The sequence below is a fragment of the Salarias fasciatus genome, chromosome 4, assembly GCF_902148845.1.
Source record: "Salarias fasciatus chromosome 4, fSalaFa1.1, whole genome shotgun sequence".
Taxonomy (NCBI): Eukaryota; Metazoa; Chordata; class Actinopteri; order Blenniiformes; family Blenniidae; genus Salarias; species Salarias fasciatus.
Genome location: NC_043748.1, coordinates 6,489,551 through 6,516,092, shown reverse-complemented (window position 1 = coordinate 6,516,092; position 26,542 = coordinate 6,489,551). Strand labels below are relative to the sequence as shown.

Here is a 26,542-nt window from a genome sequence, read left to right as displayed (position 1 = left end):
CTCAGCGTCGCGCTCGGGGTAATCCTCGCACCCGGCCGCCGCGCCAGGTGAAGAGGTCGGGGGGAGAGAGCGGCGCTGCAGCGGGATGAGCTCATTCTGGCCGGAGTCCAGACCCCCGACGTCTGGGCCGTCTCCATGAAGTCACTCCGAAAGCACACGCTCACAAAGGGCCCCGGCGGCGGCGGCCTTCTGCTCATAAACACTGTCATGGAGGTTCATCCGAGGCCAGAGCGATGACAGGAAGAGGACGAACGGCGTGAAGAAGCGAGGGGATTTCACACCCATGAGGGAGGACAGGGGGGTTAACACGAAGAAACCGGCTCGTCTGACTCCTTCCTGTCCTGCTTCAGCGGCTCGTCAGGCAGGTGTCGGTGCACGGCGAGCACGAGCGCGCTCAGAGATCCATCAGACGTGAAAGAGGAATCCGGGAGGCGCCGTGGCGATAGCGGCTGTCGGCCTCCTCCAGAATAGCAGAGATAAGGCGGAAAAGGATGATCGGGCGCCGCGGACTCTCTAACAAGGTAAAGGAAGTTTTCACAGTCAGGCCAGGAAGAAAAAAATCCACTTTCATTTATCTAATCTCTGCTGGTTCTCTTCAAAAGAAACACGAGTGCTGCTCTGCTTCCCAGCAGGGAATGAAAATAACACCCCTTCGTCCAATTAGCCGCATAATCTCAATGCGATTGTCGCTGATATGAAAGTGAGCCGACCAATAACCTGCGGTCTCTAAAAGGACGCAGGGCTCCGCAATTAACCCACATTCCCAACTTATCCAGCTGCCTCCTCCGCCCAAATGACTATAATTTCAAACAACGTGGTGATTTCCGAGGCGCAGGCCTCATGGCCTGGTGTGCTTCTGATTATGGCTTTTTGGAGACTTATAGAGACTGTGGTTTCCTGGAGGAAGACCACATCAGCTGTCATATTCATAATTATAGCATCTCTGCTATTTCTATCAATCATATAATTATTGTATCTCTGCTATTTCGATCAGTCGTGTGATTTTCATTTCGGGCCGTTTTCTGGCTCTCGCGGCTGTTTTTTTGGCGAACGTCGAGCGGATTACGCGACGCCGTGCTTTTTATCCATTTCTTCTTATTTTGGGCGCATTTCGCTTTGATAGTGACGGATGTGAATCAGATCTTTGAGGACTGTAAAACTTCAGGAAAAAAGTTGTCAGAAGTCGTGAACAGAAAGCCAGCTAAGCTGCAGCAGCTGGACTTCACCGCCTCCAACTCAATAAATGTAGGACAATTAAGGCCTGAGCTTCGCTAATGAAGCTGAGTAATGAGGAGGAGGAGGAGGAGGAGGAGGAGGAGGAAGAGGGCAGCCGCTCCAGCACCAGGTGTCCAGACCGTGAACAGGAAGTCCCAGCAGGAGTCACACCTGGGAATAATAAAGCCTCCATCCAGACATCGGCTCCAGCTCTGGGCCTGAACACAAGCAAAACACACACAGTAATGAAGATAAATACCTCGGCCCGCTCACTTTAACCACAACTGGGTTAGAATACCGGGAACAACTGATTTTTTTTTTAAATGGTGGAACGATGCCTGTTCTCTCTTCCTGCACCGGAGCGGCGACGCTTTCCAACTGCTTCAGCAGCTTTCTCATATGGACTCTGACCATCTTCTAGCCCCGATAAAATAATAAAATAAAAAAGTTGTGTGCATGAGGAGACGAGATGAATAAACAAAAGGTTGTCCGGAGGGCAAAGAATGTAACATCTGCCTATGTGTGTGTGTGTGTGTGTGTGTGTGTGTGTGTGTGTGTGTGTGTGTGTGTGTGTGCGTGCGCCACAGTCGAGTCATTGATGGCGAAAAGGGAAATGATTTCGATTAAATGTGCTTCAGTCATGTTGATAGCAATCACCGGATCATGAGGGAAAATTAGAAGCACACAGTTTTTTCTCTGAACAATAACAGAGCCCCACTTCATTTACAGTGAAGCTGCACGCTGTCCTGCAGGCGGGCCGCGCGGCGTGACACACAACGCAAGGCCGGACTATAATGGAAATCATTCTCCCCACATTATTCCCTAATCTGCTGTGTGCTGTTGGATGAACGCTGCCATCATCCAGCACTGATTCTTTCTTTTTTTTAAGCTTTCTTCTTAATGCTTGAAAAGAAATCATTAAAAAATAGAACAAAGCTGCTGATTATCCCATCAAAATATATTTTAGAAGTGAACTTAATGTAAGTGGAATAGAAAATAAAGAAATTACAGAATAAGCTCTCATCCACAAACATGAGTCTAAGTGTCTGTAAACAAGGACTTATCAGATATTACAAATTAAGCATATAAATAGGATGAAAAGAGTTTTCTTTTTCTCCTTTGAATCCCAGTGATATGTTCCAACCTGAGAGACATCGGGACTGAGGAGGAGGAGGAGAAAGTGATTCTCAGAGGCCGGCTGCTCTTCCCAGAACAGACGTCTGCAACCTTTAAGAGCAAAAGAGTCGCGTCTGATTCGTTCCACCAATCAGTGAAAAACACATTCAACCTTTACCACAGAGAATAAAGTAGTTTATATTGATTAGGTGCAAATAAACACGGAACCAGTGTTGAATCTATAAAGTTGCATAACTACGCTGTAGATTGTTTTTGCTGTTTCAGCAACTTTCTTCCTTTTTTGACCTTTTCAGATATTCCTACTCTCAACCTTTACGCTTTCAGTCTGTCTTTTAGTTCTTCCTCTTCCTGCTGAAGCACTTTCTTTCTTCTTTAATTGGATTGAATCAGGCCTGTCTTAAAACCATTCAGCCGAAGTGGAACAGAGCGTTGGGTTCTGACAGTTTGGGGTCCAAATAAAACGCCTTTTTAGCGTGAGTTTTGAAAACAAGCCGTGAGAGTTTGCAGGAGCTGCTACAGGAAGCTCCATGTGAAACCTCTTCTTCTTCCTTGATCTGGGCAAACGAAATGTTCAGAAGGACAAAAATCAACTTGTTACTGTTGAGTATTTAAAGAAAAAGGAAGCAACTTTATGTTTTTGCAATTCGATTCCACTAATACAGTGTGAAGGGGAGTGTTTCCCACTCAGGTTATTCTGGTTTACCATGACACTTGATTTTTGTGTCTTAACATGCTGTGTTTTTTTATCCTTAAATATCAGTTCAAACTGCACTTTATTTCCATCTGAAGGAAGGCAGGACATGCAGCCTGCCGGCGTTCGGATCCCGTCCCTCTGCCAAGCTGCTCCTCGTCCTCCTTTAAACCATCAACTTGGGCAAACTTGCTCTCAGCCCCACTTAAGCCTATAATAACCAGAACAGTGGAAAGAGCAAGGAGGTCTTTCCTAATATCACACCAAACCGAGGAGCAGCCGCCCCCCCCTCCCCTCTGCAAACCTCCAAAAAGGCCACCATTGTGCGTGCAGAATCGCCATGGATACTGCCGGCGAACTGTAAGCCTTTTAGAATTATTAGCATTCCTCCCGACCCCGAGCACTGTAGCAAAGCCGCTCGCTTCACCATCAATCCGCCTTAAGAGAAACACACCGTCTCTTTCATTAGCGGCTACAGGAATTTCCATCTGGCTGGGAATTAATTAAAGTCGAATTATGGGCCGCTGCAATATTTGAGGAGCCCGGACGAATTCACAACACCTACGGCGAGCGGGGGGGTGAATGCGGCCTTGTGGATGAGCAGAGGAGAGGACAGGCCATCCTCGACACAGCAACGAAACAAAACATGGCTCCATGATTTCTAAAAAAAAAATAAAAAAATAAGTGTTGCAAAAAATATGACAAGTGAGGGAAGCGCGCCATGTTTACACAACTTCCAGAGACTTTAGATCGAGTTACATTCATTTCCTGCAGACTTATTTTAAAGTCAGCCGTAACTGCTGGCCGGGCCGTAACCTCAGAGCGCGTCTTCACCTCAGAATGTCACCGATTCCTTCAGACTGTCCTGACCGAGGCCACACACACACACACACACACGCATGCACAGCTGTGTTGTTTTATCACTTCAGTGTACTGTGCATCAACTTAGTCATTTCCTGCAGATTTACGCTCTCTCACCATCGTTAACCACACACACACACTGCAAACACCAACACTTCTTTGTTACACACATTTACGTCTCTCTATAGGAAAAGACAATCTAGTTACATTAATTATATTAAACTGTGCAGAGAAATGTAATGTAATATAGTGATTAGCAGCTCGGGGAGTTTCTGACATGTTTGAGTAGCAAACAACGCCACCTAATTGTGAAATAATGAGACAATCGGATCTTTGTCAGTCAAGCCGTCTGAGACAATGCGGCCACTATCGTCCTCTAATGAGAGTCTGGACTCACGGCGACACACCCGGCTGTGTTTCCCGGGGCCTCCGGAGACTCCTCCGTCCTCTGGCACCTCCACCCATGCAGAGAAAGTAGGTCTGTGCGGGTACGGCGGGGGCGGGGGGGCGGGGGGGGGGTGGGGGGTGGGGGGGGGGACCGGGCCTCGGCCGGCATTCCACGCCGTGTGCCAGAACCGCTAAGTGGCGAGCCATTTCCCCGGAGAGTCCGCAGGCTGAAGTTTGAGTTTCACCTATCGGAGATGTTCAGGTTACGAGTAAACAGCCTGAATGGAGCGAGTTCGAGAGTGTCACCCGACTGTGACCTGAATGGAAGGGAAAGGCCGGAAAAGAAGAGAAGCGGTTAACGACGCTGCAAGGTTCTGCAGTAACGAGAAAACAGGTCAAAACACCGATTTAGCTGAACCTTTTATTTTCATTTAAAGTGACAACGCTTTGACAACCGTCAAACGCCTTGATGGAAGCATTAACCTCCGAACAATCCACCTCTGTCTTTAACGGCAGGTTTTCACTTCTGATCAGGAAACCTGCTGAAAAGGAAGAAAGAAGCAAAGAAACACCCGTTAAAAAAAAAAAAAAAAAAAAAGACTTTGACTGTATCTTTATCAAATCAGCAGCAGCGTTTACCTTGTTAGCCGGCTGAGGCGTGGGGACTCCTAACCATTCACACAGCTGGTTCCTGTGTGTGCGCACTGCGGCCAGGTCGTCCTCCCTGCAGAGCGGAGGAGTAGGACTGTCAGCTCTTCAGCGGCGTTCTGTTGCTCTGCGGCGCCGCCACTCACCAGTTGGTGTCGCTCAGGGACGCCATCACGTCCTCCAGCACGTCCGGGTCGGCCACGTCGTCGTAGGTCAGGAACATCTCATACATCTCGCTGGCCGCCGTCTTCCTCACCTGCGGAGACGGAGCGCCTGCGGTTCAGTCTCCGTTCAGGCCCGCCGCCGCGTCCGCCGGCGCCGGGCCTGACGTTAAGCAGGTGTGTTTACCGTGCGCGCTCATGCTAGTAATAAACAAGAGGGGAAAGCCGTGCCTGGTGGGAACGTCGCGGGATTTGCTGGTATAAACAGAGGATTAGAGTCATTACGTCTTCATGACAGCGTTAAAACAAAAAGTCAGGATGGTAAAAGTCAAGCTTGTAGTGTAAATGTCGAGAGCAAAGCCTTTATGAATCCATCCAATAACTGCAGAGCCACTGCAGCGCTTCCAGAACACACCGCAAGCAGAGGGAATGAATTTAAATATTTGTTTTATGTGATGTAGGGTGAAACTGAGAGCTTTAAAAGGTGCCTATAAATATAATTTCAGACCGACGGAGACTTTAAAGAAGTCGAGGAAGCTGAAGTTTCTAAACACCACTGCATCGTTATTACCATATTGATCTAATTTTATATGTTAAACTAATATCATTCTTTTCATGAGAAGTAGAATGTGATTGTGGGTCTGGAGCAGCCACTGTGGCCCTTGAGGGCCGTACAGTCCCCGCTCTGCTGCAGCGCTTTAGGACGATCCACACAAATTGTGTGGAAAATCTGCGGAGCCGATCCTGACGTCTTTCCACCTGAATTAAAGTGGTGGACTGGAGAACGGGAGCGGCTAAAAAGCTAATTTGAGCATTCTGAGAGCGGTTATTTTCCAGAGGAGTCGAGGAGGGGCTGCAGACTTGTGGCGCGGGCCGGTGCGTTTCTTACCGCGCAGTATGAGTGGCAGAGCAGCAGCAGCAGCTGGGACAAGACCTTCTTCCTCACGTCGCCTTGAAACTGGACCAGGCCGCAAAACCTGGGAGACATGAAGGCAGCGCAGTGGGCTCGACGGTTCCTTTCTGTGCTTCGCATCGCGCACACATTCATCGGCGAGGTGGAGACTCACACGGAGAGGCAGGCCTTCAGTTTGGGAAAGCTTTTGGACTTTTTGATCTCTTTGCAAAGAGCCAGCAGTTCCACACAGAGGGGATGACTTGGAAAACAGAGAGAGAAAAACATCAGTCTCCACAGAGATTCACATCTTTTTAAAGCTTAGCGGGGTTTACACTCACTCCTCCTGTGTGGTGAAGATTTCAAAGCAGTTGTTGGCGAGCATCTGACTGAGCATCTTCAGGAAGGGAATGGACACTCTGAAGGAAGAGAAACATCATGGAGGGGTTATGGGGAAAGGACAGCTCTCGGGCTGTACCGGAGCCTTCGACCCAGGGGCCTTATGTTTCACACCTTAGCTGACTGGAAATTAAAAAGCCCCAAAACAAAGTGAGCACATATCTGCAACAGGCTGAGGAAGTACCGGTCATTGCGAAGGTTCCCTCTGAGGATCCTCAGCAGCGTTTCTCCAAACTGTCCCAGAGCGGCGCCGTCCTCCTGGATGCTTTTCACATAGTTAAACAGGGAATGCGAGGAAAACTGGACCTGAATGGAAGACAATGAGACAAGAGGTTAAAATGGAAACGGGCTGGAGCTTCGGAATAAAAAAAAACAAGCATGCACGCAGCGTGAAGAAGGGTGTCAGCAATGACTGGATGATGGGAGAAAAAGCAACAATGTGGCTGTAAAATAAACTCCTGAGTGTTTATAGCCGACAGCGTGAGGCTGGGTGATAACAGATAAAAATACTTCACTGCAGGAAGTGTTAAACTTTGACACTTGGATCCTCGTAACACACCACTGCTACACCCGGTCCTATAAACATATCAGGTTGTGTACTAATATGTTGATATGCACTTTTGAGTTATTTCAATAAATGTAGCCAACTGCGTGTGTGTGTGAACTGATGCTGAGCTAATTCCTCCAGCGTTGGTAAACACTCCGTCTCTCTCCGGCCTGAGTGTGTGTGTGTGTGTGTGTGTGTATGCCTGTGGTGTGAGAACAGTAATGTTGGCCCGTGAAGCGATCCGCTCTTGGCTCCGGCTGCTTCATGCAACCCTGAACAAACATACGAGCGTTCCTCATCTCCGAGGACGGATCTGCAGCAGAGGAAGGCCGGAGCGCTGCGACTTGAAAGCGAGACCAGAGTTCGACCGTCTCAGAGGGAATGTGTCTCAAACCTCCGCTGGCAGCCGATCGCGGCTTTACTGGCCTCGCTGCTGCTGTTTCAGGCCTTCACATTATTTTCTTTATTGAACACTTTCAATACTAGAGGCTAAAAATAAGCTCGGCGGCTGAGACGCCTGGGAGCAGGTCCTCTTCTTAATGAGGGGGGTCAGGGCTCCAGTTTCGGGGCTCTTGGCTCGGAGTGACGCTGAGCAGAGTCAGGAGAGGAAAGGAGCAGGCGCAGGGTTCAGATAAGAGACTGAGCTACGCTGGGGAGTTCTGGTTAGCTGTTCCTGTGAAGAACTTCTGAGTACGTCTGAATCAGAGAGAGCGAACCCCGGCAGGGTGGAGCCGAGTTACCCAGGCTGACATTTTAACAGCTCACTGACTGGCAGGTGCTTTACACACACCGACAGATTGAAGTGCGTTTGACAGCCGACACATGGCTCCCTCTGCTGGTGATACACTGATAATCCAGTCCATCCATCTTCTGCACCAGTTTATCCAACAAAGGCCAGGGCAGGATACACCTCGGACACAAACTGATTCACACTAATGTGTCATTTAGAAACATCATGGGTTTTTTTTCTAAGGAAAAACAAGCCATGCAGGCACAGGGGAGGTTTAACATAACTGCACAACCAACACTAACCACTGAGCCAGAGAGGATCCCCACTGAACGAAAGACAAGTTATAAAAATACAAAACAAAACAGCCAGTGTTCTGTCCACTGCGGGTGTGTCTGGTCTTGATTTTCTGTGTTTTCCCTTCAAACTGTCATCAATCTGCACATCCCACCCCTGTGATTGGATCATATTTTAAAAGCGGACTCACTGTGGACTCGGTGACCCCCCCCACAGACACGGTGAGCCCCAGCAGGGTGTGGTACTGATACTCGGGCAGCCCCAGCAGCTGGGCGATGTGCGGGTAGGCTTGGGACGGCGCCGTCCAGTTCAGGCTGCCGGCCGATTCACTGAGACGCAGAACGAAGAGGAGCCAGACTGTGACTGAACCGCTGGCTCACGTCGATCCACAACATTCTCAATGCAATGGGAGAAGCCTCACACAGGGAAGATGCTCAGCAGCTCCTCCCGGTGGGGGATGTGCGGCACTGCAGGCTCCGAGCTGTGGAGCAGGCGCAGGAAGATGTTGCCGGCGTGCGCTCTGTATCGGTCGATCTTCTCCGCCGCCTGCTGAGCCAGGCAGCACATCATGGGCTTCACCCTGCACACACAGAGGTGAGAGGTCAAGAGAAGTGTCACGACCAGGGCCAGGCCTTGCTGTAAACAGTAGAACCTGACAGGATATCATGGTAATATTTTATAGGGATCCATTAAGCAACACGTCACATTTAGAGAAATGTTTTGCTTTATATGGCAAAAATGTGTGGTTTTTTTTTTTTTTTTTGTTAGTTTGACAAGTCAAATTGTTCACCAAACGGAGTCAAATGTGGAACAACCTCAAACTACACAAATCCTAAAGGTGACACTGGGTAATAAACTGTAGAACAACTATTCAACCATCAATCGCATCGATGCTCACAGGTCTGGTGAGAGAATCTCTGGAGCGCTGCCGGCCACCAGCAGAGTCACGTCCATCGCGCTGCTCATTGCAGCTTCTCTTATCCTGCAGGAAGACACAAAAGGAGAAGAGATTCCAACCTTTAACTCACAAAACAGGGACGTCAAGCAACGAAAAACTAGAGGAAAGTTACAGCCATTGTCGCACTGGCATTCAATTCAAATGAAGTGAAAAAAAAAAAAACAGATTTTAAAGCGAGAATGTAGGGAAGAAAAGGCGAGCAGTGTTTGAGCGGCGGCCCATCCCATGTTCGGAGGAGAAGTGACAAGCCGGGCGACATTCCTGGCGAGTCGGTAAGCATGGCCTGCAGCTACTACTGAGACAGGCATGTGTGTCATGTCCCCGTGCAGAGGGACGGAAAAACATCAGAGGCCTCAGGCGGGGGAGCATTCTTAATCCCTCAGGCAAGTCGAAAGACTGAGAAGTGCACGACGTTTGAGTGTGTGTTGTAAAAAAAAAACAAAAAAACAAAAAAAACAAGCCGTCCACTCACCAGGCCCCCACATCCCCCCTGCTGTCTGTGGTGTAGTCGTTCATGCCGCTGAGCAGCAGGTCGTACACCTCGCCGATGTTCTCCGGGCACAGCGTGGAGTCGGGGGAGCCGTGCGCGGCGACGCCGACCTTCACGCACACCCTGCAGGGGGACGAAAACGGGAGAGGGGAGAGAACAAAGGACAGAATCAAATCGGCGAGATGGACCGACGTGCCATTCAGGTCCTGCAGGTAGAGTCGGTCGACTGTTTATTTTAGCGAGGCTGCCCACACGGCGGGGAGCTTAGACCAACACACAGGACAAAGAACGAGGGGGGAGGGGGGGGCAGAGGGCGAGAGATCGAAAGTAGAGTATATAAAGTCTTACTGGGCCACTGCTTTCACGGCGTCCCTCCTCGCTTCAGGAAACTTCCCGTCCTGTGTGGGAGCGCACACCTGCTGGAGGGCTTGGAGAATCTAGCAGAGACACACAGACCGGTGAAGCGCCTGGAGCCTGAACGGCGAGGTGGGGGGCGGGGGGGGCGTGAAGCCGCTCAGAAAACGTCCACACGGTTCACACCTGCTTCAGTTTGCCGTGGATCATGAACGCCGGCAGACATCCGAGAGCGAGGGCCGAGCCGCACCGGGTCAGCATCTGTGGACTCTGCAGGCCTTCGATATACTGAGACACCAGGACGTCTACACACAAACACACACAAACACACACGTATATTTTCTGCTTCTAAATGGATTGTATTTTTTGCTGCTGGACAGTGAACTGTTGATGGAAACAGCTTCTTAATAAAACCCACCTTGCATCTGTGAGTCGGCCTGGCCGTCCGGGGTCTGGTAGAACTCCTCACACAGGACGGACAAGGCCGAGACCACGGCCAGCTGCACGGAAAGTAAGGAGTCCAGAAAAGATCAATCTTCTTTCTCAAAAGAGGGACGTCTTTAAGTTCTCAAGTAAACTATTATCTACACTTCAACTGTTTCTGCTCATTTTACTTTCCCTACAGTAGGTTTTGCATTTCCTCGTGGATGTGTAACACTCTAGAAGGGCTCAACAAAATGAAAATCAGATTCCTGGCGATGCTTTACTTTCACATAAAGAGCGACTGAGTTTACCATGATCCCATCCTTTGCTCCACTGGAAACCAGATGAAGGGTCTTTATGGTGTCGTCGATGATGCCCTGCCAGCCAGCTGAAACACATCCATCACTTTTAGCTCTGACACGACTCAACAAAAGAAAACAAATCAAGAGCAGCTGTTTAAAAGAGTCACTCACTGATCACAGGGTCGTTCTTAAAGGGCATCTTGGCCAGCGACAGCTTTTCTATCAGCCCACAAACTGCAAAAATCAACAAAATAAAACACCAAGTGATCATTCTCCACAGTCTTGTGGGTAAACAGCATCTTTTGCAGTCAGACTTACTCGCTGGTCTCATCAGCTCGCCACCCAAACCCCTGCACAAATAACACACACAAAGTTCAGCGTGAATATTAATTTATTTCAAAATCCTGCTAGAACAAAGCAAAGCGGTTATTTCTGCCTACCTGTACTGTTTTCTTTCCAGAAGCTGAGAAAGCATCGACAAACACAATTAGCAGGACTTCCTCGTCACTTTAATACTAAACATTTATTGACTCATTCTGTCATGCTCCACTTACGTTTTGGTGAATACCTTTCAAAGCTTCCACACATTCTGGAGAAATGAGCTCCATCACAGTCCTTTAGGGAAAATTATAACGTGCAGAATAGGGAAAAAAATTATTTATTTATAATACAAAAGTAGTTAAATTATAACTATTCATCATTTGAAATGATTTTGTTTATTATAATGGCCACATCTTAAGCTGTCATCATCACTGCCCATTGAGAGTATTTAGCTCTAATAGTGTGTGAGAAATGCAGACCACGCCCAGCCTGTGTTACCCATCATCCACCTGTCGGTCTGAAGGCCCACTTTGTACAGGGCGTGAGTAATCTCGCCACACGCCAGGATGGCTCCGTGTCGACCATGACGGTCCATCCCCACCGCCAACGGCAGCAGCTGAGGCAAGACTACAACCGCCGAGGGAGAAAGAGTGAAATGCGTGTGCGTGCTTGTTAATTACATGTTTCAGTCGCTGACTGGGGAACAGGAAAGGCGACATTGTTTACCTGTGGTTGCCATGTAATCGGGCGCTTGAGGCGTCAGGTTGTGCAGGGCTTTAGTGGCGAGCTCTCGAATCGCACTGCAGGACACGAAGTTTGATTTACTTTGCACGTGAGAAAAGTTTTTTTTTTTTTCCTTTTTTAAAAGCAGCATAATTAAAGCGCTCACCCATCCCAGTGGTTGATCTTGATGGCTACTAAATGGTCGATCATGGCTTTGGTGTACTCCGGGAAGCCAGCGATGTAGACACTTTGAGGGACAACGAAACGCTTTTTCAAAAACAGTCACGGCTTTAATCACATCTGCAGAATCACTCAAAAGTAGAGAATTGTTTTCAGGCAGCATCGATGAGGCCTCGCAGGTTCAGTATGCACTCGTACCCCGAGGCTATCATCTTCCCCGTGTCCTGCTTCACGCTCGGCTCTGCCGCATGCAGCACATTCATGTCAGAGATGACGATTGCTTCTCTTGCAGCTTTGAGTCTCACGTTTCAGATAAATATGACTCAGCAAAAACTTAAATATCATGAAATAAAAAATAAAACATCCTCGTTCACAAAATCTACTGGCAATTAACCAAAGGCTAGTTTATAGGAGAGAGTTGGGAGACTAAAGGTGCATAATTGGAAGGTACCGTAATATGTTTGCTTTAGGCTGCAGATGGCTTAGTTAAAAGAGAACAAAGTGCATTAATAAACTGTTCGATGAGCACAAAGCGCCTGTCTGGCTGGAATGTATTTTCCTCATTGACTGTTCCAACAAAAGAGACATGAGGTTTAACTTGTTTGCTTGTGTCTCAAACAATAAAGCAAAAATACGTTCTACCAGTGACATTTCATAACGATTTAGTGACGAAAACACAGAAAGATTACATTTGTTACTATAAAATCTCCACTTCAGTATTTCGTCTGTTGCTAAAAGGTTAGGAGTTGAACAAACCCTCAACGAATGAAAACACTGTGAAGACCGTTTCCCACCTGATGTTCAGATAGCAGTTGTTGAGATTTCCCACAGCGTAATAATCTGCTGCTGTCAAGATGTCAATGCCGTGAGGAAACGTTCCCTGTCCAGACAGGAGAGGAAATCTTTTCATCACACTGAAGCACAATCAGCATTTTTGAAGAATGAGAAAATAACCATGCTGCAAAAATATTGTGAATTAGTTCAAATTTCATTAAGGACTCAAAGTTTTGAAGGTCAGTTTGGCTAATTGGATATCAGCGCCATGAAGACTAATCCCTGTGCTTCAGCTTTCACTGACAAGGCAGGTCGCAGCACGACGTGCAGATTTGGCAACAAATAACCTTGAAATCACAGTAATTCCACTTGTGTTCAAGTCGTCAATACCGGAGTCACAAACCTGTCTGCCCACATTCTCCTGGAAGGCGGCCTGCGACGAAATGAGACATTAAATTAAACCCAGGTAACTGTATAACCTCGAGTACAGCGAGCACGATATGTTTACTGGAGAACTCACGGAAGCAGCTCGGCGGCAGTTGACGTTTCGGTCGAACACGGCAGTGATCAGCAAAGCTCTGCAAACAAAGCACACAGTATTGAGTCATCACTTCATTTATTTCAAGTACTTTTATGATTTGCATGTAAATCAGGGCATAAGGTCTTTCTTAAAGGTCTTGTTGCCACAGTATGTTTGACACTCAGTAATAGTCTCATTTGCCTGTGATCATCTCCAGTACCAACGCTGTCCTGCCTGTGTATTAACCTGATCAGAATCGGTGAGTCAGAATAGCAGCACCTGGGGTTGGTTTGCGGACCGAGGCCCGCAGGTTCGTCAGTGAAAGCGGCAAGACGATGATTAACCATGACTCCACCGCAGAGTGTGACTCCTCACACGTCAGCTACCACGAAAACAGGCCGGGGATGAACAGGCTACAGCTTCACACCACCAATATTAAGACTAAATTAATACAGTTTTTGAAAAGGGAGCCATTGAGGAACACTTAAATGAAAAACATGTTTTATCATTTCTGCAGGAAAACTCTTTATGGACTAACAGCTGCATGGTGTATATTTTTTTTACAGCTTTTTATTATTTGCTTACTCAGTATATTAATTATGTATCCACGTCAGCAGTGTGAAGAAAAACCTTTAGGGCATCATTTCCCAGCATGATTGTTCCTCTTCACAATGTCATCATGAGAAAAATAATGAAGGGGAAAACTACAATCAATGCATTTCAGAATCAGAAACAGGTTTACTGCCAAGTATTAAACTATACAAGGCGTTTGTTCTGGTGGAGGTGCAAACATAGACGAACGAAAGAACATATTTAGAAGGCACAAGTATAAAAGATAAATAGAGGGAATTAAGAGAGAAAGAAATGATGCACATGTAGCAAAAGAAAAGTTACTCTTTTAGCAGACTGATCCCATTATCATTAATGTCCTGTCGTGTTAGAAACATTAGGAAGTTCAACTTCATGCTCTTTGAGGGAGGAGTCTTCCTCTACATTTTGAATCTTATTCCAGAGTATCTATTTCAAATGAGGCCTATCTGCTAGCACGTGTTAATCATTTTTTACACTGCGCTACAAGGACTTGTTGTAAAACTTTAGAGAATCTTTTGCAGCTCCAGAGGAAATAAAGGTTTCTTTGATGCTGAAGGGTGAAGAGCTCTGAGCTCAGCAAGTGTGAAAGTGATGGAGAAATCATCACATCAGTCGACTGAAACTAAGCAATGCTCACTTTCTTCACTGTGAAGCTTTTTCAAACAGCATTAAGGAGCCATCCGGACTTACCAGCTGCTGTCACTAACTGAATTTTTCTCATTAACTTGAAAACAAAAACACTCGTGATTATTTTCTAAACAACACTGAAAAGCATTTTCTCACTTTTCTTCAACTGCTACACATAAAAAGCTGAGTGTTCGGTGTGTGTGCGTGTGTGTGCGTGTGTGTGCGTGTGTGTGCGTGTGTGTATGTGTGAGGTTGCGTGTGCCCTCAAGTCACTTTGTCCCAAAAGCACAAAAGTGAGCTTTCTGTAAATGTCGTCAAGCTGTGACGAACAGAGCAGGAACCAGCTTGTTTCTGCGCCTCTTGCCAAACGGCGACCGAAACCGACAGCAGCAGGCGAAACCCGGCGATCCTGCAGGCTGGGGAGAGGGAGGGTGTTGTCGCGACTGCCGGTGCTAATTTGCTGGGGTTCAAACTGACACTGCAGAGCTGGTCTGCACAGTTAGGAGCCACAGGTCCGTACACGCACGCTGGGAGGACACAAGCCTGGGATGAGGCAAACCGTTACTATTGAGAAAGACTGACGCACGCCACGGGATGATGGTGCACTTCTCTGCACAGGTTGCAGGTTAAGCTCGCTTTAACACGTTTCTTTTGACTTTAAGGTTTTCAGCATGGAGGGGAAAATAATTACTGGAATCCAGTGTCACACCTTTTAGAAGGAAAGTCCTTCTATAACAAAAAAAAAAAAAAAAAACCTCACTGAACTGTGATAAATTGTTTCCATGAACTGCAATTCACAACAGAAGTTTAACTATTTCAATATGAAAAGAACAGAAGTGTGTTCCTGATGAATTCTACATGCAGCGCAGTGTTACCTGGCAATCTCGCAGACAAACGGCTCGAGCTCCTTGGGTTCGTAGGCTCTGGCGAACGACCAGCACACGTAGCAGGCAGCATCACGCACGTTGGAACCCACGCTGCACGCTCCTCGCTTTTCCTCGTAGATCAGCGCCTTGATAATGAGCGGCACGACTGCAAACGGAGCAAACAGAGACATGAGTGGAATGAGATCAAGAGAGATTCTTACAAATACGATAAATCAAACATCTATGTGAATTAAATGCTGCAGTGCAGTTCATCGATTCAGAATTCATTTAATTTTTAATTTTATTGAAGTGGGTGTTTGAATCATAGTTTACTGAAAACTAAGAAAAACAGAAAATACGTTTGTGGAAAATTTCTAACTGTGAAATTATCTTTGAATGAAACTCCCATTTTTTTTAATATTATAAATCCTTGCAACAAACAAATCCTGAACACAAGATAGTGTCTGTCTATTTCTGCCCATTTGTAATATTTTGTTCCTGATTTCAAATCAATACAACATTTTGGAAGATAATAAACTGAAAAATAGTCACAAAAAAGTAATTTCATTAATTTTCATTTTATTTTGAAGACCAGTTTTCAATATTAAGATCAGCATGCACTGTGTTCAGAGAGGCAAGTCCAGGTCACAAAATACAAAAGATGGAGCCGCAAAGAGGAAGCGGGAGGCAGAGCCCCCCCCACAACCCCCCATGTAAATCATGGCTTGAGGCCTGACTAATATCGGGCACATCAACGTTGCCCGAGGGCGCTGCTGTTCGGGCTGAAGCCCCGCCCACTGGAGAGACAACACCTCAGAGAGAGGAACTCACCACACAAGTAACATCAGTCCCAAACTCAGAGTTCACACTGAGCCGGGCCACCTCGCGCTGACACTGGCAGTGAACCGGAGAGCTTTTTCCTGCAGGCCGAACACTGGAACAGGTAATGTTTTCTATTTCTGTTCTCATTTTTTTAGCACAGGAGCAAAATTCTGGTTTATTTATGTACTATAGATCACCTTTCAAGTGTTCCAGGATAAGATAATCGCAGAGGCGCTTATCACCGATCTGTTCAGTGTATTTTTGTGCAGGTGGAAGCGTCGTGCACCTGTCGCTGCTTAATGAGCTCCTGCTTAATCTCCTGAACTGAATTCTCAACAGTATCTATCTGGTCTCTGCTAAACACTTTCTCAACAAGATATTAACATTATGATTAAATGTCCGTCTGGAAATGAAAAGTCATAACTAATGTGATCGGTCCATGCCAAAACTGCTGAAACAAGCCAAAGTATTTTTTTGGGGGGAAAAAAAAGCTCTCTTTTTTTTTTTTTAAACAATAACTTGTTTTGAGAAAATGTTTTAAAAGAGAATTCCCCATCAGCATTTCGTGTTCTTAAGAAGGGAGTGGCTTCGCCTCGCTGCCACAGTTGGAGAGAAACTTGAGTGACAACTTCTTGCGACAGCACATGACAATCAGGTTCCTCCATGCACACCCAGAAACACAGCTTTAGGTGATATATCGTTTCAAAAGATGGGCCCGAGGCGTTTCAGACGCCATCCAGTCCTTCGGCCGAAACGGATCGTTTCGGCGGCGACGACTCAGCTCTTTCAGCCCCATGAGAATGGCGCTACTGGAATAATATCAAACAGTTACTTGTAGCATCTGTGTGTTTCGCTGGCCGGTGAGCTCATCAGATGATAAATGCATGCCGCAGGTGTAGTCATGGGAAGCAGGTGGCTGGTGGTTCCCACGCCGACAGCGCTGAGTTTAGTAAGGCTGAGGTGGAGAGCAAGTCCCTGCATGCCCTCCGGGGTCGGTGCGAGTGAGCGCACAAGTCCGCCTGCCGCCTCGGCGGTTCTTTTTAACTTCTCCGGGCAGATGAGCCGAGCGATACCGAGAACGGGCTGACAGGTGAACAAGCAAGCGGAGTGGGGGCGTCTGCAGCTCGGGATTAAACCGAGACTCCGCTGCACACATGCAAACCTGCAAGGGACGTTTTTTTTGCATACAGGTTTTCATATCTAAACACTTCTCTGTTTTGGTACGCAACGCTGTGTAAAGTAACAGTTGCAGAAATACATTAGCCTGAGGCTGTGGTGTTTTTGCAGCAAGGCATTTTTTGTTTGTTTTTTTCCCCTTTTGGGCCGAGCAGCTGAAGGAGACACTCGGAGACAAACCTTCCAATGAGAGTTGGTCTCGTCCTGAACCAGTCAGACGACTCTGAGCAGCCTCAGTACCTGCCAGCTCAGCGACAATCTCAAACAAAAAGTGCAATGATTCACAGGCTGCTCATGTCTTTCAGTTCAATTTAAACATTTACTAACATTTCACTTCGATGTCTTGCATTATCAGGAACCTTGACATTAGGATGGAAGCTGCTCAGGAACGCAAGCCCAAGAGGCCCCACTACATCCCCCGGCCGCCGGGCAAACCCTTCAAGTATCAGTGTTTCCAGTGTCCGTTCACCTGCAATGAGAAGTCCCACCTCTTCAACCACATGAAGTACAACCTGTGCGAAAACTCCATCTCTCTAATGTCGCAGAAGAACGGACAAACGGCTCGACAGGTCAAAGCTGTAGCTAAGGCGGCCTTGGTCAAGCCGAAGGACTGCGCAGACGCTTCCCCGGCAGCTCAGAACAACAGTCCAGAGAAACAAGAAGCAGCAGAGAACAAAGAGGACAGCCCAGATGACACAGAAGAGGTGGATGTCGGGCGTGACAGTCCGGCGAATAAGGACAATGAGAGTGTGGCAAAATCAAATACAGCGAAGGAGGGCGAGAACAGGGAGTGTGACGCCGACAAGGATCTGCCGCGCCCGTCTGCCTTCTCCCCTGTCACACCCAACCGTGACGGAGCAGACGCCTTCAAGCCGCCGGTGCCGCACACAGAGGACTCGCAGAACCCCGGCCCCGCTTTCAACCATCCGGGCTTCCCCTGGGGCCCCATTCCACCACCCGTTCCCTTGAAGCCCCTCCGCTCTCTCATGGTGTCCGAGTACCCTCCGTATCTCCTGCCTGACCGACCGCTGTATCCGCCGTACTACCTCCCAGGAAACCCCTCCATGAACGAGCCGAACTCCTCTTCTTACTCCCCCGAGTTTCTGAAGCATCAGAGGGCAGTGATCACGCCGTCTCACACCGCCCCGTTTCCCCCGTACCCATACAGGTACTACCATCCTCTTCACCCAGGAGCCCCTCTGCATTACACGCTATACAGACCCCACGAGCTTCCCCTGCCAATTGCAGAACCTAGATATCTTCCTGTGGATTTGTACGGCCCAACCCACAGCGCTAAGGACTACGAGCTGTACGTGCATTCACGTCCCGCTGAGCACCACCCACAGACTTCTCCACAGCAAGACAGCCACCATGGGCAGAGTGGGGACAAAGCCACCAGGCTGAGCCCTAAAGAGGGCTGCTCCGCTCTGGGGTCTCCCGACAGACCCAGTCAAGCACACGTCATCCAGAGAGACGCAGAAGCCCCCCAGTACACCCAGCTGGGTGAGACACACACCCCTCCTCAACAAGGACACACAGCGGTGCCAGCGGTCAGAAGTGACCCGAGAGAGGAGGCCTCTGTGGAAACCTCGCTGCAGGTGGATGGAGGGTACGTGAAATCATGAGTTCTATATCGCCGATTTAGTTCATCAGGCGTGTTTGGAGATTTTGTTTAACACTCTCTTATCGTTTCCTTTCAGGTCAAATGAGAACAGACAATACTCCTCGTCGGTTTCTGAATCAGGTGCTCATGCTCGATCACAACAAGACGACGTGGACAGCACAGACGACCCGGCCCCCCTCAACCTCTCAACAAGAAACCACGACCATACAAAACAAGCAGACCAGGCACTGAGGGGCTCTGACCCGGAGAGGCTGGAGGAGGACGAGGCGCCGCTGAACCTGAGCCTTCGAGCTTCTCACAGCAGCCCCGTGCGCAGCCCCGCCCGGAGCGAGGCAGGCAACGAGCTGGAGGAGGAACTGTGTGACCAGAGGCAAACCGCGGCTCTGGCACTCTGTCAGCTCGCCATCGCGAGCTCTGCGGCCGCTTCACTGCGGCCCCCGAGCGACGCTGCAAACACTGCCTCAGCGCCAGCCGCCAAGCAGAGCAGCAGGGTCAGGGGAGCGTGCGTGAAAAGAGCACGTAGTGGTCACGCTGACAGTAAGTACCACAAACCGAACAAGAGGGTGAAAGCACACGGGAGGGCTCTGCGGAAGAGGCCTCGCTGCTGCTAGCAGCTGCACTCTGACTGCTGTTTAGGACTGAATATCTGTTATCTTTACTGCTGCAAGCCTCAACATCAAAAGACTCCTGGCTGCCTTTTCTGAAGCACTGAAAGTCTCTGTTTTTCTATTAGAAGCTGATGTGACATGCCAACAGCACTGCCACAAGGATATATAGCAAATAAAATGTTTGTCATAGACCTGCTGCGACAAGTAAGTGCAGATAGCAGTGGAAACCAGATTTCCAACAAGTGTAAAAATGCTACTGTGGTGTAGAAAAGTTGTAGTGATTTATTGTAGATATGTATGTTGAATAAAAAAATTTACAGAACACAAGCCTTCTCTTATCTTATCTTATCTTATCTGTCACTTTTCACTGCACATACCGTCTTTGAGTCTGGAGGGCAGCAGCAGTCCTCTCCTGCCCAGTTCAGCCAGTGCCAGGCAGCCTCCATGCCAGGCATTATCTGTTTCCTGAAAGCTTCAAAAACAACACGCAGCGTGTCAGAGGAGACCCGGGCGCTGCACGGCCTGCAGGATACATGGAACTCTTTGGTTTTCTCCTCAACCGGGACACTTAATTGCTCGTAAGTTACACTGCAAGTAAAAAGCAGTAACTGAAAAAGAGCGCGGGAATACTGACACATAGAAAGCAGCAACAAGTCTCTAACATGAAACTACCTGAAGCAGTCCAGCACTGATCCAACCACCTCATCTGCCAGCTCCTTGGGAAGCCTCCCAGTCAACCTGCCAATGCTGAAGGGTTAGAAAAAAAAACACACACACAAATAAAAAAAATATGAGGATAAAAAGAAATACCAAAAACACGTAGTGACATGCAATAGTTTAACTGACTGTTACCCCTTCGCTGCAGACCAGCGCACAATGGTTTCCTTATCTTTCAGTCCCACCAGGAGGTGTTCTGTAAAAAAAAGGGGCATTAAAGTTTGTTTCTTTCAGAATGCTGTGCGAATGTTTTGTAATTTAGTTTAGAGACATAAACTGACCGATAACCGTCTCCACTTGCTCGGGAATGTCGTAGTCCTCCTCTTGTTCTTGTGTGTCCATGTCTGGACTCACAGCAGCCGACTGAGACATGGAGAGGTTCGCTGCAAGGGATCGGCTGCCTCTCTGGTACCTGGAAACACACAAGAAAACTGTTCTGACACACACACACACACACACAGCCCTGAAACTGCTGTCATTACAGTTACCACACATTTTAGGTAATCACACTACAGCTGGATGGAGCTGCAGCGGGTGCCGGCTGAAACACTGGTGCCCAAGCTGGGGTGTGAGACCCTTGAGAGGGACACCAGAGGTTTTTCCTCTACGAGGTTGTCAAGTAAGATTTGTGCACTTCAAAGAAGAGGACAGCAGAAAAAACTAACAGTCTAACAATAAAATGTTTATTTCAAAATTGATTGTTCATTTAACTGACCTTTAGTATAATGTCGAACTAAGTTTAAGTAAATCAATTAATGTTTTTTTCAAATTACTCAATTCAAAAATAATCAATAGAATACTCAAATACTAAAATAGCACAAGTTTTATGCCAAACTGTAATACTACTGCTAATCAAATTGGCTTTGCGTGTACAGCTGAGCGCGGTGTCTGACCTCCAGGCGGCCAGTCGCGGCTTCAGGAAGGTGAGTCCGAGCCTCTGGGTGAGTTTGATGCTGAGCTTCTTCAGCATGGCCTCACTGCTGTCAGACAGGCGTCTCTGCTCCAGACACTGAAGAACCGCTGCAGCTGGGAGAGCAAAATACGCTTCACATTAGTCATTCGCTTTTGGGAAAGTTTGTGGATAACACAGTGTATCAAGAATTAATAATCGACGCTACAGCAAACGGTTGCAGTTAAACTTGGTAAAACCGTAATTTAGCTGAATACAGACCGCAAATGACACAAACACAAAAACCAAGCAACAGAGGAGTCTACCATGTGGTGAGAGGTCGTCTCGTTTTCCATGCTTGAAAAGCTTTGCCTGTAAGAAATAATAAATATGGTAAATTTGTGACATCATGTTGATAACTGAGAACAAAAAGCATTTTATTCTCAGAAACCACGCCCTTTCTTGAGTTTGATTTTTCTGTCAGTGTCCTGAAGCACCGATGAAATGAACACACGGGGCTTGTTTTGAATGCCCTGAGCGACACATCGGTGCCAGGATCACATCCAAGACATCGGGCGAAAGAACACTTTTTAAACATGTTATTCGAGTTCATGTGCCAATATTAAGAGCATAATGTCCTTGCTCCAGGGCTGCATTACTTTACCTTAGATTACACAAAGCAAACAGAAAACATGCACTATCATTTACAAACATATGCAATTAGGGGCATTATGTGGAGCACATGTGTTTTATAAATAGACTACAAATCCTCCATATCATTTAGCATTTGAATAACTGATGTCAGTAACTTGAAGCAACAGATCCCACAAATGCAGCAGGTGCATAACACACCTGTTAAACTCCCATGGGGTGTTTTGTGAAGCATACCTGTCATGTCAGCTCTTGTAAACTCCACAAACTAACCTCTACAGGTTTCAATGCAACAGAGCCAACACACACATGCACACACACGCACACAAAGATGAGCATGCAAACAAGATCGCAGCATGACGCCTGGGTTTGTGTGTTTACCAGAGACTGCAGGGCACTTTCTAAGATTCTAACGTTTGTCCCTGAATCATCCTTCAGCTGGGATATCACACCGAGACTCCAGTCCAGAAAATCCCCCAGGCGCTTCTGTTGCACATCAGGGCGAGTCATGAACCTGTACAGTCATGCATAATGAGAATACCTTAAAATAATTAAGAAGACAAAAGCAAAGACATTCCAAAGGCAGTCATGCCCTCTATTGGCAGAAAGAACTAACTACAAGACAGTAACACCAGTGATTAAAAAGGTTTTGGGGCTGTGACAGATGTCAGATCACCTGGAAGAGGCCAACAGAAAGGCCTCAGACGCGATTCAAACCTAAGCCTACATGTTGTGAGGTAACACAGAACAAGTAACAACAGTATACTGCTATGGCGATTATACAGAAGACAAATTGCGTCCATTAATCTCTCCTGGAATTTCACTTAACCAGGGACATGGTCAGGGTATTTTTGTTTTTTTATAAACAAATAACAAAACGTGACATTAAATATTTTGGAGAGACTTTTTGGAGATCATAATAAATGATAAAGGTAAGTATGTATTTTATTTGTTATAGTTTAATTTGTATCATCGATCATGTCACCAAAATGAGAGTGGACAGTTAAAAAAAGACCTTTAGTATGAGTCCCAACTATGGTGCAAACTATGGTCAATTTTATGTATTTGCAATATGATCAATGTGGGAAATAATTCATCAAACAGCCAGCAAAAATAATCAAATTTGTCATAATTGAAACAGAGTTACACTTCAGTGTTTGTGCTTTGTCAAGTTTCTGCAGGGTATACGTCAACCCTTTAAAGTTCAGACATTACGCTTCTGTAGACTCAGCACACAACATGAAAAACCCAATGATAAAATGTAATATAACACACTAATTCTGTAAAACAACTTCAGTAACTGCAGACTCACCATGAGAACTGATTAATGCCACAACCTTTGTCCACATTTAGACACTACGTGGCTTAAAACTTATCACACATCATAAGAGCTAAAACTTTTGAATTACCAGATTTTTGAAATTATTGACTGAATTAGTTGCAAGTTGTATGAGACATTCTATATGTTACCTGTGTGCAAAGAAACACTGAGTTGACTGTGAATATTATATTGGTTTTCAATTTCAGTATGATATTTAAGTACTTACTTTGATACCAGCACTGAGGCAGCATATCTGGGAGTGTCACCCACGACAAGATAATCCTGTAAAAAACATTAAATCCACTGGATGAAAGCAGCTCTTCTGGAATATAGTGACACATATACAAACTGGTACAGAAGAACTCATCACAGACACTAAGGATAAATACAAAGCTGGTGTGTTAAATGACCTGATTTTTTTTTTTTTTTTGATCACCTCAGTTTAAACAGATTTGCAATACTGATAATTGTTTTGGATTTCTCAAAGTCACAACTTTGACAAAATTACAGTAATCAACTTTCTGGCCCAGGGGTCTTATGTTTGACAACCGTTTTAGACAGTTCTTTCATTTACTGCTCAAATGCAGACAAAAAAAAAACTTTTAAGACAGGAAGTGTGACCTATCAGAAACACTCACACCCAGCTTACCTTTGCAACAGTTAAAATACGGTCCATGGTTGAGTCCCTGGGCTTCCCGCTGTCGGACTCCATGCGACCGTCCAGACGAGACAGATCAAATGGAACAAGGCATGTCATGGAGAGCCATAACAACAGCATGTAACGAGTCTCCCAAGTCTGTAAAAAAACAAACCCGATGAAGAAGTCAAAATCTTACTTATATGCACTAAACTTGAATGATCAAGTTAAAAGGGAATGCAAATGGTTGACTTGAAGTGCTCCCCTACAGATGTAGGAGAGGGAAGGGGGGCTCACCTCAAGGTCATTGGGATCCTGTCTGGACAGAAGGTCCAAAACTGGTTGTAAGTCAGCCACCTCGTGAGGCAAAAGCTGCATGAAGACTTTATAACCTCTCACCTACACAAAAGTACATTAAAAACATACAATGTAATGGCAGGATTGTGATTGTAAGGCAGGGACATTGAGTAAGATGGACAATGTAAGTGAGCTGCAGGTTTTGCTGTATGAATTTGTTTTCCACGCTGGGTTACTGAACACTGACCTTACTAATGATGTACAGAAACTTGAACCCCAAATGTACCAATGAGGGTGGAGACTGCTCATTTCTAATGAAGTCCAGTATCAGGTTTAGCATCCATTCTGAATCAGGATCGACAGTTAAAAGATATTAAGTTAGAAATAAATAATGAAAAGCAGCTTATAACACATGCAGCACAGTTATTGTTTACCAAGGTGAGGATCGAGGAGTCGAGGCTGCTCCTGGTATCTGTTCAGAATCACTGTGGGGGCGAAACGGAGGACATGTCACACCAGCATCACGGATGATTAAACTGGTTTGTGGTTTTTGTACACGGTCTCTCACGTAAGAACTTCTGTGTGGCTATCTCGGTCTGCTTCTCGTCTCCGTGCGCCTCCGGCAGGCTGCAGATCAGAGCCCGGGTCTCCGCGCTCTCACTGAAGCCGTCCAACACACACGTCTTTACAATAGCGTCATTTTCATCTCCGTCGCCACCGGAGTACCCGTTTTCTGTCTCCGTCAAGGCCATCCCTGGTCACTTTTTAGACTCTCAAAAAGTGCTTCGGTTCCGGACGCAAACGTCCCTTTTTTCCCCAGTAAGTTCTGGCCGAGGGATGATGATGATGCTAATATTAGCATGTATGTCCCACAAAAACAGAGATCTGGAAGAGAAACTCAGAAAGTAACAACACTTAGCTGAGAAAGAGAGTCGATAAGATTGAACATCAGTTTCCAAAAATTTGAACAGTTAACTGAAATGAATAAAAACAGAAAGAAAACAGTCATGGATGTGTTCATGGAGCTAACGCCTGGACGTGCACCCCGCCCCGGTACGGAAGCTCGCGAGGACCACGGAGCGTCGGTCACGTGACACCTGACAACACAAATACTGGACTTGCTGTTAAATTCATCCCGCTAGTTATGCAGCTTTAGCAAACACAGTGTTTTGGTCTGCAGTCATGAACAGGGAAGAGAAAAAAAACCAAACAAAAAATAAATAAATAAATAAATGTTTTAGCCACATCAATTTAATTGCCAATTTTTTTATTTTTTAAAGGAATTTTATTAATCAGTGAATTAAAAAGGAACAGACAGTTCAAACAAAAATAACACGATGAACAAATTTGACAGAGTGTGTGTTCTCAATAGTAAATAAATAACTAAGCTTTGCAAAGTTCTTTACAGATATGAAGCTGACAAGAGAAACAGGGGGTGTGCTTGTTCTTTTGGGAATAGTTTTTCAAACAGTTTGCTAGTTTTGATACTTTCGTTTGTGTTTATACTTTTTTAATGTTTTATGTGTTCTTCAAATTCAACAACGAACTTAACAAAATTTGGATTCACCTTCACCAAATCTACATTTATGAATGTGAAACTTGCCAATTAGAAAGAGTAAATTAACTATGTATTTTAATTCTGTATTTTTATAATCAAAGCATGTAATTACACTTTTACAATCAATTCTGAAATTACTTTGTTTTACAAGAAAGAGTAAATTATGTAATCTATTTCTTTATTTTTATAATCAAAGCATGTAATTACACTTTTACAATCAATTCTGAAATTACTTTGTTTTACAAAAGAGATCGTTCTCAATTTTATTCTATAAGGTCAATGAATATAGGCAATCAAACAATAGATGGCTTATTAATTTTTATTGATACAGAAGGTCAGTTTATTTAAAATTTATAGAAATTTGGATGGATACGAAATAGTTACATATATCTTATGTAAAACAAATGTGAACTTGTTTAATTTCATTGTTGATACATACTTTGTAAGGAAACAGCCATGCTCTCAGCCAATATCTGTTAAATCACTATTCAAAAAAGCTTTTCGTCTGGGGCTTATTCTCCTTTTTTCATGGAAACAGTTTCTTATATGGATACTATTACATTTGTGATCCATGATGTCTATACCATTAATAAACAGCAGGGGTTCTATCCTCCTCAACGTCTTGACAGTGTAGGTGACTCCTCATCAGGTGAATTAGGGATTGTATTTATATTGCCAAAGTTTTATTGAAATAAATACCGTTGTCATATGTCACAAATGAGTCACACCTGAACCTCGTGAAGATTACTGGCCAAGTCCAGCAGCAAGCCAGATAACGAGCCTCATTGCAATCAGCTGTGTTGAAGCAGGGAGACATGGAAAACATGCAGGGCTGCGGCCCTCCAGGACCAACTTTGGACACCCCTGTATTAAAGGATAAGTTCGGTTTAAACAGTTTTCATGTTGTTTATAGAACGAACAATATACTCATATAGATGTTTATAGAAGATGTTTGCAGTGCAGAGATCTTCTTCTTTGGAGTGGGTGGCAGCAACTTTGGTGCACAGCGCCACCTATTGTGTCTCTTGGTGAATGTACTTCAGTTTACATCCACATCACCGTATTCACTTCAGAGATCTGTAAACCCACAACAACAGCATGTATTTTGTGACACCAGGCTGTGGTGGAGGAGAAGCGTGAGTGGACCATGA

At 45.9% G+C, this 26,542-nt stretch overlaps 2 protein-coding genes across 2 annotated transcripts; one reads left to right on the top strand and one right to left on the bottom strand.

Annotated features, from left to right (window-relative positions):
- Positions 1–4,681: 4,681 nt before the first annotated feature.
- tbcd (tubulin folding cofactor D) lies at positions 4,682–24,585 on the bottom strand. Its single transcript, XM_030090110.1, has 39 exons — positions 24,402–24,585; positions 24,268–24,318; positions 24,081–24,178; positions 23,834–23,935; positions 23,549–23,695; positions 23,126–23,181; positions 21,960–22,092; positions 21,254–21,299; positions 20,932–21,064; positions 20,320–20,450; positions 20,174–20,234; positions 19,994–20,068; positions 19,699–19,793; positions 15,101–15,257; positions 13,008–13,065; positions 12,891–12,920; positions 12,508–12,593; positions 11,700–11,780; positions 11,537–11,610; positions 11,320–11,437; positions 11,044–11,104; positions 10,930–10,952; positions 10,808–10,839; positions 10,661–10,723; positions 10,499–10,575; positions 10,183–10,264; positions 9,951–10,069; positions 9,759–9,847; positions 9,393–9,533; positions 8,861–8,944; positions 8,384–8,542; positions 8,153–8,291; positions 6,576–6,697; positions 6,334–6,411; positions 6,168–6,254; positions 5,990–6,077; positions 5,086–5,195; positions 4,931–5,015; positions 4,682–4,833 (listed from the first exon to the last, which is right to left on the bottom strand). The coding sequence occupies exons 1-39, from the start codon at positions 24,583–24,585 to the stop codon at positions 4,822–4,824; spliced, it is 3,567 nt and encodes a 1,188-aa protein (XP_029945970.1). The 3' UTR covers positions 4,682–4,821.
- znf750 (zinc finger protein 750) lies at positions 15,898–19,638 on the top strand. Its single transcript, XM_030090111.1, has 3 exons — positions 15,898–16,034; positions 17,445–18,698; positions 18,790–19,638. The coding sequence occupies exons 2-3, from the start codon at positions 17,461–17,463 to the stop codon at positions 19,322–19,324; spliced, it is 1,773 nt and encodes a 590-aa protein (XP_029945971.1). The 5' UTR covers positions 15,898–16,034; positions 17,445–17,460; the 3' UTR covers positions 19,325–19,638.
- Positions 24,586–26,542: the final 1,957 nt, after the last annotated feature.